Source organism: Pholcus phalangioides, unplaced genomic scaffold, assembly GCF_987345545.1.
Source record: "Pholcus phalangioides strain wild (caught in Gottingen) unplaced genomic scaffold, Ppha-v1.0 ptg000015l_1, whole genome shotgun sequence".
NCBI classification, from domain to species: Eukaryota; Metazoa; Arthropoda; class Arachnida; order Araneae; family Pholcidae; genus Pholcus; species Pholcus phalangioides.
Genome location: NW_028301608.1, coordinates 71,618,604 through 71,633,469, shown reverse-complemented (window position 1 = coordinate 71,633,469; position 14,866 = coordinate 71,618,604). Strand labels below are relative to the sequence as shown.

General features: G+C 35.4%; 1 protein-coding gene across 2 annotated transcripts in view; it reads right to left on the bottom strand.

Moving 5' to 3' along the window:
• Positions 1 to 14,866, bottom strand: part of LOC149076650 (uncharacterized) — a 164,173-nt gene that overhangs the window by 86,943 nt on the left and 62,364 nt on the right. For both annotated transcript variants that reach the window (XM_089244267.1, XM_089244266.1), the window contains exon 3: positions 7,957 to 7,999. In XM_089244267.1, the coding sequence (XP_089100393.1) occupies positions 7,957 to 7,999 (43 nt within the window). The remainder of the gene's footprint in view (positions 1 to 7,956; positions 8,000 to 14,866) is intronic.

Sequence of the window (14,866 nt, the reverse complement as noted above, 5' to 3'; positions counted from 1 at the left end):
CTGATTCATCGCCGAGCCGCAACCACTGAAGGTCAGGCCCGTATCTAGAAATTCCATTCGGGGGGGGGGGGGGACAAGGTGGTCAAATAATATATCTGGCCATGTTTTACCTTATTTCAATCATTTTCTCTCATTTCGAAGGGACCGGATCCCCAATTCCCCCTTCTCACTACGAAGCTATAAACATAAAATTCTGTCAATAGTTTTATTTTATACTGTTGAGACTCCCAAAAAAATTTCTTAAAATTCTATCTCTAAGTTGGTCTTAAGGCTTTGAAGAGAGTATGCAAATTGTGTGGTAGTGTAGTTGCATACAGGGTGTCCTTCAAGAGTTAGTACGGCCATTGTCTTCTCAACCATCCGTGGTAGAGATGATTTCAGTTTGAAAAAATGCTCAAAAGGCGTTCAAAAATTACCCTGTACCAGTTTTGAGAGTGAAAACACAGTGTGTAACAAAATAAAAAAATATAAATTTTTAAAACTTCTAATTATAAAGTGACTGCACCGTATCTCCTGAGACCAACAAAAAAAATCTAAGTTGACAAGTACAATGTTCGCCGAGATATTTGAATTCAAAATTCGAAGGAAAGGTGGAAAGGACAGCATAAATTTGGGGAAGGAGCGTTGTCGATTAGTTTTTGCTGTCTTTTCATAACTTTTCTCCAGTTTTCGAATTCAAATATCTTAGCGAATATTGCACTGAGAAACATGCAATTTTTCTGTTGGCATCAGGAGAGACAATGCAACAACTTTCAAATTGGAAGTTAAAGGACGGGAAATCAAAGAAAAATTTAGATTTTTTTGTTTTGAGCCACACACACACTGTATTTTCCGAGGATGATATCACTTTCCGCTATCTATACGAAGGTTTCAACGGTTGGCTGATGCGAGATGAAGTTAGGAAGGAAAAACTCACCTGTGCTCTTGCTAGGAATCAAACCCACGTTCTCGAGCTTTCTGGGTGAGCCCACTAGACTACAAAGGCAAAGAATATCAATTTTTACTTGGAACTTGTATGCGATGAACGGTCGGACCTAACTCAGGCCTCTGGAATCACGAAGTGCGGCTTATACGGCGAAATTAAAATTTGAAAATTTATTTGATCGCAATTTATCATTCTCATCGGCGCCCCCACGCCCCTCACCGCAAGAAATTCAAATCCCGAACCGCGGCTTATACGGCGAAATTAAAATTTGAAAATTTATTTGATCGAAATTTATCATTCTCATCGTCACCCCAACGCCCCTTGCCGCAAGAAATTCAAATCCCGACAGAAATCGCGAAGTGCGGTTTATACGGCGAAATTAAAATTTGAAAAATTTATTTGATCGCAATTTATCATTCTCATCGTCACCCCAACGCCCTTCATCGCGAGAAATTCAAATCCCGACAGAAATCGCGAAGTGCGGCTTATACGGCGAAATTAAAATTTGAAAAATTTATTTGATCGCAATTTATCATTCTCATCGGCGCCCGCACGCCCCTCACCGCGAGAAATTCAAATCACGACAGAAATCACGAAGTGCGGCTTATACGGCGAAATTGAATTTTTAAATTGGACAGTGTCGGGATTCTGACCGTGTCGGGATTTTGACTTGTCGGGATTTCGACCCTGTCGGGATTTTGACCTGTCGGGATTTCGACCCTGTCGGGATTTCGTCTGTCGGGATTGTGAACGGAACCCAGGGAGAAGATACACACAGAAAATCAATTTTATATATATAGATAAGAATATTCTCTTGCCCCGACAATGTGAAAGCTCGTGTGAAATCTAATTTTCTTTCAAAATCCAGAGAAATTTTAATAAATCTGGAGAGCAGTGGGAAGGATGAAAAATCCGGAGTCTCCCGCATAAATCCGGAGAGTTTGGCAGGTCTGCATGTATTATAATAATCTCGATAAATAACTTGATCATAATAATTATTTTTGACTAGCTGTGATACCCAGCGCTGCCCGGGTTTTCTTTAATGAGGCTTTTTGGATCACGTGATATCTCTTTCTTTGAGGGACATGCAAACCGTGTCTAAGTTAACCACCATGAAGACTTCCTGCGCGACTCATGAAATAAACAAATCTAGATTTAAAGAAATGTAGACATAAATATATTATATTTTACTTTTTTAAGGGGCGCTAAGTATTTCCATTCCCCCCCCCCCAAACTTCAAGTTATCCATCTGCTTTCAACTTTCAAAAATGCTTAACCCATTAGCTGCCACAATCCCTATTTGGGGATTTTGGAATTTTTACGTTCTTTACATTTACAACTTTTTGTGCATATATATAATTTATCCGGCCAAGAATTTCAAAAAAAAAAAAAATTGGCAGTTAATGGGTTTAATTAAAGCTGTGGAATTATTTTGATTTACTTTTTATGAGCCCATAATTAATTTTAAAATATCCTAACCCACATGAATTTATGCAGTTCAATATTAAAAGACAATACAGAGACATTAATTTTTATGCTTGAGAAGAGATAAATAAAAAGTTGAAATCAATGTTATTGCATGAACATCCAACTCAAAAGTAGGTTCAGCAAATTACTTCATATTTAATCTCCTGGGCTTTGCATATCTCTGAGCATATTTCAAAAATCGAGAATTCTATACAATTTTTATAATTACTACTGTGACAGAAAACTTAGTTTCAGCATTTCTATACTAAAATATGCAATTTTAACACTGATTTCTATGAGAATCACCCTTTCACTGACCCTCAAAGTGATACTGATGATGTCGTCTATTCAAAAAGCCTCATTACTGAGAGTATTGAAAATGTGGCAAATCATTATAAAGGCATAAACTGTTATATATATAGTTAACAGGATTAGAGAAGTAAACCATTGTAAAGGCATATACATGTTTGAAACGCATTGCTAGGGAACCACGGTAACCAAAGTAAGCATTCGGAAAATGATTGTTGAGGCTAAAAAACCATTGTTGCACAAGTTTTTTTGCCCGTTTGGGGCATTGGCCATGCTCTGACGAAATTTTAAAGTAGTAATATATCATTCAAGTCGGATCCCATTTGGTATATATGCAAAATTCGGTGACGATCGGTCTAAAATTGTAGATTTGTATGGAGAACATACACACAGAAAATCAATTTTATATATAGATAAGAATATTCTCTCAAAGGACTACTATTATCTTATTTATACTAAGATAATACTTACTAATTACCTTTACTATTATCCTAGTATTTAGCAAGAAAATTATGGCAAGAGGGCTGAATTGCACAACTTTTAAAGAAATATGAGTGATAAAAAATTTAAGTGTATGTACATTGAAGAAAACATTTGTGTATTCTTAGAATGAAGGTGATTGAAAGAATTGCTTCCTTTGTCACCTTTGGTTTTAATTTTTTGCTCTCAACCTTATTTCTGAAAATTTAAAACCTTAAAATATTATTTTAAAATAAGATAATCTCAAGGTTTCTAAAATCTCCATAACCAAACTTTTAAAACCTCTCATCATAACCAAGAGAATATTTCTGAGAATGTTCTCGAACTAAAAGTTGCCATTGGAGGTGATTATATCAAAAAAAAAATTTAATGTTTCAGGTAAGGAAAAAAAAAGATTTATATTTCATAATATAAACAAACAAAATTAGTAAAAAATGTTTCATATATTATTCACAAGAAACATGAATACTCTCCATTCTTCCATTTTTACTTCCAGGAGAATATTCTCACCTCACATCTCTATTTGTGATAATGTAAATAATTCATAAAGGGAGGCTTGCCAAAGACATTGTATAATTTTACAATGAGAAATAGTAAATATTTCTTATTAATTATGTAAACATTAAGTATAAAGTTTTTAGTATGATAACTGAACACTGAAATGATTTTATGATCATGCATTCTATCACTATTATTTAGAGCAGCGGTTCTCAACCGGTGCTCTGCGGAGCCCTCGGGGATCCTTGTGCACTCTCCAGAGGCTCCGCGGCCGGTCGAGGAAAATAAAAAAAATTAAAATTTAAAAAAATAATTATAAATATTTTTAAATTGTAAAAATAAATCAATAAGTTTGATGAATAATTAAAAGAATTGGCGGAACAGCTTTGGTATAAGAGACAGGTTGGCGATTTTTTTCCGGCGCCAAATATGTCCGATGGCCCGAGAAAAAGCCGCCAGACACTACGTGTGCCAGAAGAAAAAATCGCCAGCATAGAAAACAGTAATGACAAATGGTATAAACAAAAATAAGCTCTGGATTGTTTAAAAAATAAAACTGGATAAAAATAAATGAATCAATGTTTAAATCATAGTTTTCCAAACTTTTTGTTCCATCGCCCCCAGCTCAATCGAATCCATAGAATCTTATGTTATACTCGTAGCTTCTACCGCCCCCTTGGACCATTTCATCGCCCACCAGGGGGCGATATTGCCCACTTTGGGAAACACTGGTTTAAATAAAACCCAGACCGTTGTAATAAATCGATCAGGGTTTAAATAAAAGGGTTTAATAAACTGTTCCCCAGGTTCTTATAAATAAGCAACGGTCCTGCATGTTGTATAAATAAATATATTCTATGTATTATAAATTAAAACCCGGACTCTCTTTCCAGAAATGCGGATTCAAATAAGCTCGATGGCAGCTTATCGCCGGAAAAAAAAAAAAAAATCTCCAATTTGGCATGTCCCTTATACCAAAGCTGTTCCAAATTGGCCTATAAGGCTCCGCCATAGAATTTTTTTACTTAAAAGGGCTCAGCGAGTCAAAAAAGGTTGAGAACCGCTGACTTAGAGTATATTTATAGTATTTTAGCTACAGTAAAAATAATAACAAAGAAAATTGTGAATACAATCAAGTAAATAGTCCTGCCTCTTATAGAAATATCCAATTAAGATTGGTCCGATACCTCACTTTCATATTTTCGGTTAAGAAATGTTTGATATTTTCAGTCAAGAATCAGTCGATATTTTCAGTTGTGAATGATCCGATACTGACCAAGAGTGGTATGATATTTTTATTAGAGAATGGAATGGAAAAACTTTTCCCCCCTATATGTATTTTTTTCCTTTTAATGAATCATTGTTAAAAAAAATTTTTCTTGCTCTCTTTTGGCTAAGTCCTGCTTTACTTCTTACCTTCGGCAAAGCTTTAGAAGTTCATAACAGGGTTGTTTGGTTTAAACCACGTTGGTTTAAACCTTGGTTTTAACCAAGTGGTTTTTTTTCAAAAAATCAAATAAAAGTTGCCTAAATATAATTTTTTTCCTTGAAAAATATCATATTGGTTCATTATTAGCCAAAATGTTTCATTTTTACCACATTTTATATCCTTGGGGTACATTCTGATGGTATATCTTTAAATGACATAAGATTTTATAAGCGGTTTTTTTCAAAAAGTCTCATAAAAGTGGCCAGAATATATATATATATTTTTCATATGAAGTATCTCAGTCATTTAAAGTTATATAAAAAAGCCAAAATTTCTCATTCTTACAACATTTTCCCTTTGGCTACATTCTGATGCTTTATCTTTAGCAAATTCATGAATAAGGATTGCATCACACATCTAAATGTAGTGATGTATTATCTCACAGGGTTTCTTTTTCCCTTCACAAAGAAGCAGGGACAGTAGTGACACCATCATGCTAGGGGCAGGTGGTCCTATAATCCAATAAAGACATCAGCTGTCCTTGAAGGACAAAGACCAGTGTACTAGTAGTTACATTACCTCACATACATTTTCATTTTCTTTCCTATAAGAAGTAGCACATCTCCTACTGTATATCTCCCAGTCTTAATATTCAATAGTAGTTTTTTCATACTTTCACACTGTTAAGCCCAGTTAATCAGGGTTCTACTGAATAATAACAGATTTATAAAAAATAATCAGCTATATACAGGGAGATTATAATTTGAATTCTCCAAAACTATACAATAAGTACTGATCAGAATGACTTGAAAATTTGCATGGATACTCCTGAAGCAATGGAAGTTTCTTTCGCAAAAGAAAAAAGTGCAAAATGTGCAAGTAGATGATGCTGTACTTGGCCAGCAGTATAATCTATTTTGTGCAACCACATCATTTCAGCACTTCCACAGCATCAGTGTGTGGATAGAACTTCTATCAAGCTGCACATGGCAATACCAGCAAAGCAGCTGCTGAAGACCCATTTTGACAGGATGCACCTTAACCCTTGCAACTTCTGGCTGTGGGTGTAATAAACAGTGGTCAGATTGCAAACTTTGAATTGCAACCTCCAGCACATTCCCTATATGTTAGAAGTTCCTCAGGAATATTAACGGGGGGGGGGGGGGGGGGGCATTTGGTTTAATAAAGCTGAATTGCAAGCACATCTACATCATGACCATGGCATACTCCGATTCTGTTGTTGAACAACAATTTTTGTGCTTTCAACCTCAGGTTGGACAACGTATTTAACATTTCTTAAGTAAGTTGTAGTTATTTGTTCAATTACTTCGTTTTTTGTGATGTTTCCATGAATTATGAAATCATGCAATGCTATAATTAAGGTATCATTTTGCCATGACTGGCTATCGTTTCCATTCTGCGAGCAAATTTCCCACATGTTGGATGATGTCATTAATTTTACATTTTTAAGTATTTTTTCCCCTTTACCAAATAAAATTGCATTTTTTCAGGAATATTCATGTCAATTTTCAAGTCATTTTGACAATCGTTCTTTTTTTACAGTGTTTTGAAATCATAACCTTAGTTATAATCACCCTGTATATCATAAATCATTGCTAATTAATCTGCATTATTTATGCTTCATTAAATACATTATATTCACTTAATTTTTATTACTTTTTTCAAAATAGCTTCGTAATTAAGCATACTGAAAGTAACTGGAGAAAAACCTTTATATACTATATGATTAATAATAACATTGGAAGAATTTTCAAACACACAGTAATCCATTGAGTTGAGCAAAAAATAATTAAATTGCAAAAGTTGGTTTTTGTTAAAATGTAAGAAATATTTATTGATTAATTAGTATGGGAATAGTGTTAATTACATTAATAACCATTTCATTTTAGTTAATTATTAGAAGTTTGAATGATTTTTCAGAAATTTCATTGTTTTTAATGTTAATACTATTTAAAACAAAAAACCGGTTTAAACCAAAAAACTGGTTTAAACCAAAAAAACCCGGTTTTTTGGTTTTTTTCAAAAAAACCCGGTTTTTTTACCAACCCTGGTTCATATGCTGACCTGTCACTTGGTGACTTGCAATCAGATTATAAACATTCTATTTTCTCTCTCATTCCAAAGTTTGGATGGAATTCCAAAGGTAACACATGCTCCCTATTGACCAATCAGAAAATATTATCTCTATCAGATTGTTTCAACTCTAGGTGTATCTCACTTTCTGGCGGGACTCGAAAAAAAAAGATGTAAAATATATTACAAGGAGATGGAAAATAATTTTTTGTGGCTGTTAGTACACCGATTATTTTTGTTATTTAGTCTCATTTCTGTCATTCTGCTTTGGCTGGAGTCAATCTTACAGAATACTGAAATAGTGCTAAGAAAAAAATTTCCAATTCTTTTAAATAAAAAAAATAAATTTTGGTTTTTTCCATAAGACTGACTATATTGCCTTAAGGGGGGCACCCCCCATCATACTTTTTCTAATTTTTTTGAGTGGGAGTTCTGATATATTGATATATCATTACATTGTGATGTAAAGTTGACAAAGTATCACAATGTAAAATTTTCAATATTGCCCGTCCTATCACTATAGGAAACTCATGAGCAATCTTGGAGAGGGGAGTTTCATATATATATGCCCAGAAAAAAAAAGGTTAGTAATTTTTCAGAAAAAAATTTAATTGATGCTTTTTTCCCATATCTCTTCTGTAAGAAATAATAAGCCTAATCATAATTTCAAAGTAAATTAAACTGTCATGTGAATTAACATTTTTGATTTGCAACAATAAAAAAAACATTTTAAATTAATATAAAAAAAAATTACCTTCCAACCGTTAGGAGCAGTCTTGAAATACGGGAAGTTTTCACTAAAAATAAAAAAGACAAAGGAAATTAAATAATACCCATCAACTGAGCAAAAACAATGTGAAATCAACATTATTATCTATATCAGTCAGAACCAGAACTGGACAGCAGTCATAAAATCATCGAATTTTACACTGGTGGGGCCAGTAAAATCATGTGTGGTCTTCCCTAATAAAAATCCTAGTAAAATGACAATACAATCTAATCCTGTTTTAACGAATACCAGTTATAGCAAAAATCTTGTAGCAAAAACTTTTGTAATAAATTTACATAGGAACAACGTATTGCGAATTCTGCTATTACAAAATGAAAAATCAGATAATTCAAAAACAAGTTTCTGGAAATCCAAAAAAGAATACAGAATGTTGCAAATATGATCCCATAAAATTGGTTTAAGAGCTGAACTGTTTAAAAGGGTTGTCCTATGCCTTACACGGGAAGTAATTTCAACTAATATGATGAATGAAAAACATAAAATCTGTAGTAAGCCAATCTGTAGTAAGCGCGTTAGGAATATTTCATATTTCTTCTAAGAAGTGGCCTCGAAAGGAAAAATATCTTGATTAAAGAAAAACTTGATAGTAAACAAAAGCAATGTGGCATTAAAATGTAGCATATCTCCATCTCATGTTTAAACATTTTTTTTAAAAATTGGACAAGTTTGGAATTTCAAATTCGAACAGCAGTCACAGGATTCCATATAAAAAATACTTTTTTCTCAAGATATGGAAGTAGTTGTCTTTACAGAAAAATTGGTTCAAGACATTTTCCAGAAATACATGGCTTTAGAACATTCACACTCGAAATGTGCCATTTACCAGCCCACTCACAGAGATGTCACTGTATTCTAATTTACCTGGGTCCCAGGTTATTTAACAAAAAGAAAGAAGCAAGACCTCATCGCTCTAGCTCAAGCATTGGGAGTAGCAGTGTCAACCGACATGACAGTCATTCAGATAAAATCTGCAATAATCAACCACGATGATTATGATGAGGACTTAATGAAAGAATTCCTGCTAACTGTCATCGATGAGAGAATTTCGGACTCTAAACGCCAAGATCAACGGGAACAAGCCACGCTTCAAGCGGAAAAGGAAATCAAAATCCGAAAGTTGGAAATGCAATTCGAACTTGAAAAACTCAAACTTCAACCCGAAGTCGCTTATAACAGTGCCAGCTCTGTGTCAAAGTCACCAGAATTTAGATTTGAACTTCATAAACTGCTCCCGAGTTTCGACATTCAAAAGGATGACATATCCTTGTTCCTATCTCTCGCTGAACGGCAACTCAAATTGACGAAGGTCCCTGAAGAATTTTGGGTATCCCACCTCATCACAGTCCTGCCGAGTAATGTAACATCGCTCATCGCACAGGAACCTGAAGATAAAGCATCTGATTATCAACATGTAAAAGGGGTCCTCCTGAAACGTTTCCGATTATAAGCTGAAAAATTCCGTCAACTGTTTGCTACTCACAAGAAATCGAAAGACAGTACTTAGCGTGATTACTATTTCGAGCTCAGGTCGTTCTTCGAGAACTGGTTAACTGAAAAGAACATCACAACTTTCCATGGGTTAAAGGACTTGATCATTACCGACCAGATGAAAAAGAAAGTCCCCCTGAATGCAAAGAGCATCTAATGGATGAGTGGACAGAAGTAATCTCACCCACTGTTCTTGCCGATAAACTGGATACCTATGTCAATATCAGAAGTGTTTTCAACCAAAACAATTTTCCGAATAAACCCGAACAAGTTCGTCAAACTGTGCAACCCCAAAAAATCTGTACCTTTTCATGACAGATTGTCTATCGATTGCTATGGATGCCGTATGCCAGGATTCATCAAAGCAAAATGTCCAAATTGCTCTCCATCGACTGAGACAGCTGTGAAATCACCAAACAACGCTATTTTGTACAGCTGTCAACCCACAGACGCTCAGGTATCGCTACCGCTGATGGAAATTCAAGTATGTCAAGATCATGGTCTCATATGTATCGACAACGGTGCGACACACTCGGTTGCAGGGGAGGTTTTATACAAGCTTTTCCTAAGTAAAAATATACCAATGAACAGTGCCGCCATGACTATTTGTCTGGCTGATGGTACCTGGTCTATCAGCAAGGTCTATGAAGTCAAAGTACCTGTACGCGTTGAAAATCAAACTATTGATACCACATTTTTAGTGTTTCCAGAAGAAAAGGGGAAACCGATCGCTGCTGGGATTAGACTTCCTGACAGCAGCAGGCATCGCTGTGGATCTAAAATGGAAATGTTGGTTTTTCAGTGACACTCCCCATCACCAATTCTCATTCCCACAGCTTCCAGTGGCTAATTGTGCAGTATCAGAATCAGTGGACCTCATGCATTCATACCGATTGCGTGCTGACGAGGGAAGAGATTTGACTCCCAAGCAAAAGCGTCAACTTAGCGCCCCGCTAAACGAACATCAGGATGTCTTCAAACCAGGGGGAGAGCCTACTCCATTCGTTCAACATCATATCAACACTGGTAATAGTTCACCAACACCTGTGTCTTAGTACCGATTGTATCCAGCGAAAACCAAGAGGGGTCGCAAGCCTGTCCCGCCTCGACTCGTGGACATCCGAAGCCAGAGAGAAAGGGGACGCAAAAAGGTAGAAGCCTTGATAGAAACAACGGCTATGCCCAGAAAAGACAATGCAAAGAAACAAAGGGTCGCTGCGAATCCTCCGCTCAACGCCAGATATTTATTCAGATGTCACGTCTGCCAGTTCGTTCAGAAGAGTCAGTTTCAGAGACGCGTTGGCGAGCAACACTCAAAAAACCATTCCATATCCACAAAGTCACCAACTTCAAGCAGCTGCAAGGTCGTGTCTGCCAGTCGCTTGCATGCTGCCTATGCTTGCGGAATCTGCCAGTCCACATTCAGTCGGAAATTGCAGATGATAAAGCACGTCATGACTCACATGAACGAGGCGTACGCCGAGGAAACGACAGCGTCATTGCCAGAATCGCGAAAGCCAATTCGCGTCCAGGTGATCGTCTGTCAATACTGTGAGATGACCTTCGAGGACGAATCAGTCTTCCAGGATCACGTAGAGTTCCACAAGATGAAAGAAAAAGACGAAAACTGTAAACACTCATTGCCGAGGCGCCAAAATTCTGCGGTGTCCCAGAGATCTCCATGTAGACATGATGTGGCCAGTACATCTTCACCTGAGGTATCGCTTGGAGTGAATCATACATCAGCACTTCAACCTTGCAAGAACATTGCACAGACACAGGTGATGCCTATGCGTCGACGAGGCTGCCCTCCGAAAAAGTCGTAGATTGATCTACGTACAAGTCATCGTTCTCGTGAAGAATGAACTATATATACATTATTTTTGAAAATATGTGTGATTTTTATTTTTATTTTTTGCCCTCGATTATTGAAATATGTGCGTCAAATATTTTTTGATTGTTTATATGCCCGTATTGTTTATGTTTGAAGACTCTTTCTGGTTTCATACCGAGATGGTTTCATGAAACCAGAAAGGGAGTCTGTAACGGTCAAGGCCGGCCGTATTCACGAATATAGCTGGCACGCCCGAGATTCGCTCTCGTGGCAGACGTGTTCGAGAGTGGTTCGAACGAAGTTGTTGTGATGTCGCCCACGCGGTGAATATGTTGTCGTAAGCCGGATTTCCCCCCCCCCCCCAGATGTAAATTTTCAGTCCCTTAAAAATAAAAATATAGTAGTTTCAACCCTACGAGGCTACACCGTTTATTTTGGGAAAAATCAAACTTCATTTTTCCACAACCTCAAAATCTCATCTTACATTATGTCTAAATATACATTTTTGGTGCATGCTAAACTATGTGTTTCATCAATAAAACTGACCATACAATAAGGGAATTTAATTGTTCACAAACAAACACACCCACTTCTGCATAATTGTATCTGAACCTTGAGTTGTATGCAGAACTGTAGCAAGATTGTGGTAAAATAACTGAATTTGGATAATGAAAATTCTGAAAAATTAGATGGTGACTGAATTTTTTTCCTTTTAATTTTTCAAACCCTGCAGAAAATTTATCTAAAATAGTCCTAATCCGTCAAAAATAAAACCTCTAGCTATGTATATATAACCAGAACAGTAAAGGGTTTCATTTTTTTTTTAAATCGTACCCAAACGTTAAGGAGCTAAAGTCACTTGCTTCTCGTGTTCTTGAATTCCTCACTGTTGAAGAATATCCCTGCTTCATTAAATTAAATTCTGCAATATTTTTAAAAGAGCAATAATAATTAAAAAAATGATCTGGGTAAGAGATAGCAGTCATTCTGAGAATTCATTACTCTGGAGGTGTTTTCCACTTGCCCAAATTAGCCACTTTTGGAAACTACAGAATAACTTGAATTATCATTACATACAAATGTCAATAACATTATTGTATACATAGGTGATAATTCACAGACTTGAAAAATCTGTAGTTTATCATTTTGCATAAAAAAACATGTTATACAGATAAAAATGAAAAACCGCGGACTTTTTAAATTGCAACAGGTGATCATATATAAATCCTATTTTTCCAGGATGCATTTTCTGCTGCGTTGATTTTTTAAGCAATAATTGGCCCCTTTGCATGCATGCTTTTGGCATCATATTTGGCAACAATTAGATTTTTCGTACTTGAAATCCTGATTCCCCATATATTTCCTGAGAAACCAGAGTCATCCTGAAATTGAAAGGACTGGAAGAATATTTTCTTTAGTAATTTCGCATTCAAACAAAGCACAACGATGACTTTTAGGAATTTTTCTATGAAGATACGAAAAATCGGAAAAATCTGATTCCGACCGGAATAGTCTGAAAAATCTGAAGCCTTCCGGAAAAATCGGAACATGAAAATCGGAAAATGAAAATTTGATTTTTGTAGAAGGAAAAATTTTTGTAGCAGCATTTATCAGTTTTGCAGCACTAAAATTTTTGCAGTAAATAAAATACACAGTTTATATGTACATATACACAGTAGCATACACAAGATGATTATTTTTTACTTCAAAACACAGTGCTATCTCAGCTCAGAAGGCAGCAGTACTACCCTCCCCCCCTCCAGGACACAAAATATAGATATGAAATCTCTAAGAGAAATTTTTGTTTAATTTTTAAAGCATAAAAAATTTGAGTGACTTCTTGATGTTTTATATTTTTACATTCTCTACAATATCAACAAATGATAGTGTTAAAAACAAATGGTATTTCATATTTCAAAAATAACTTGAAATGAATGTTTTTAGATTTACCTTGAAATTAACAAAGAAAGCTATTATACATTTCCACCTGTGGAGGAAAATATCTTTAGTACAGAACAATGCTGTGGGATTATCGTTTACCTATTTTTGGTACAAAGTTTAGATATGCAAAGAATTCACGTTAAGGTGTGTATCGATCGTCTTGAAAACAAAATACAGTGCTGCATTATCTTTGCCATAGTCGAAAGTTACCTGTTATCAGGACTCAAGAGCTCATTCAACACCCCCAAAGAAAAGGGGAAAGTTCTTTTCGGAGTGTGGTTCAATATGGATGAAAGTATTTAGGGGAAGGGGGAACGCGAGCATAGAAATAAGTACGTATTCGTGAATAGTTTTGAAGAGAAAGAGGGAAGATATTTCTTTTCTTATACAAAAGTGTACGTTCGTAAATGAGGACAATACATGTCTGTTAGTAGGAATATAGAAGCATAGAGAATACGAAGCATCATCTCGTTTTTGCCAGTTCGGTTTCATACTGTGTTTGCTAAAAGAAAACAAAAATGGGAGATATAATTTGTGTGGCCCGACCAAAAATAAAAAAATTTTCGGATGAACAAAAAGTAAATGACAAATAATTTGTGGACCAGCAACAAATAAATAAATGAGAGAAATAATTTGAAGTTCTGCTGACGGGTAAAATAAGAATAAAAATCAATATAGAGACAGTAGTATACTATGTAATGTATTTAAAATTAAATTGAAAATCAAATCTCTCGAAAGTTACGTAGCGACTATATGAATTGGGCAAAATGTTCCATGGACTAACAGTCAAATATTGTTCAAGATCAATTGTGAATATCGATCTCAAAGATTTCCCGTTCCTGACATCACATCAAGCATTGAGCCAGGGATCTCCAGCCACTTTGTGAAATAGCCAGTCTAAGCCCAAATCATTTCTGCAATTCAGACGGAACTTGGCCAAAACTCTTAGCCCATTTGCGAAGTGGCCGGTCCTATCTCAAATTAGTCGTGATTCAGGCTTTGGCAGTAACATGTATATATAGGTGTACTGCTTATAGATTCTTTTTCTAAAAAATAAACAGCATATATTCAAACTTTTAATTTTTTTTCCCCATCTCTCAGTCATTTTACATGTATGCATTATTTTGTACGGTAATTTTTTTTTAAATACCAAAAAAAAATTATTTTTTACTCTGATGTACATCAAATATTTCAACTTGTTTTGACACCTCTTATTATCTAGTGCCCTGTGCAATTGCACAGGTCGCACTGCCCTAAGATCGCCATTGGCCTTATACTGTTTGTGTGGCCTTTGTATATCATTCACGGTATTGCATCGTCACCTTTACTTAATTGGCAAAAAAGATCCTTGAAACACAAAAGGTTTATAAAGCTGACTTATTTTATTTCTTTTAATTATACACCGGGACATGGTCTCAAAAAAGTTAAAACTAGCACACCAAACTTGAGTAAAGTTATTTTTAACTCAGTTTTTTGTAGCACATTAAAATATATTGTAAAATGCGTCTATAATAATAATGAAAGAATGTTTTTACTCTTCGTTGCTGACAACAAACACAAAGCTCTCATACGAACTGATAAGAAAATTCCATTCACTTTCAATACGTGTTG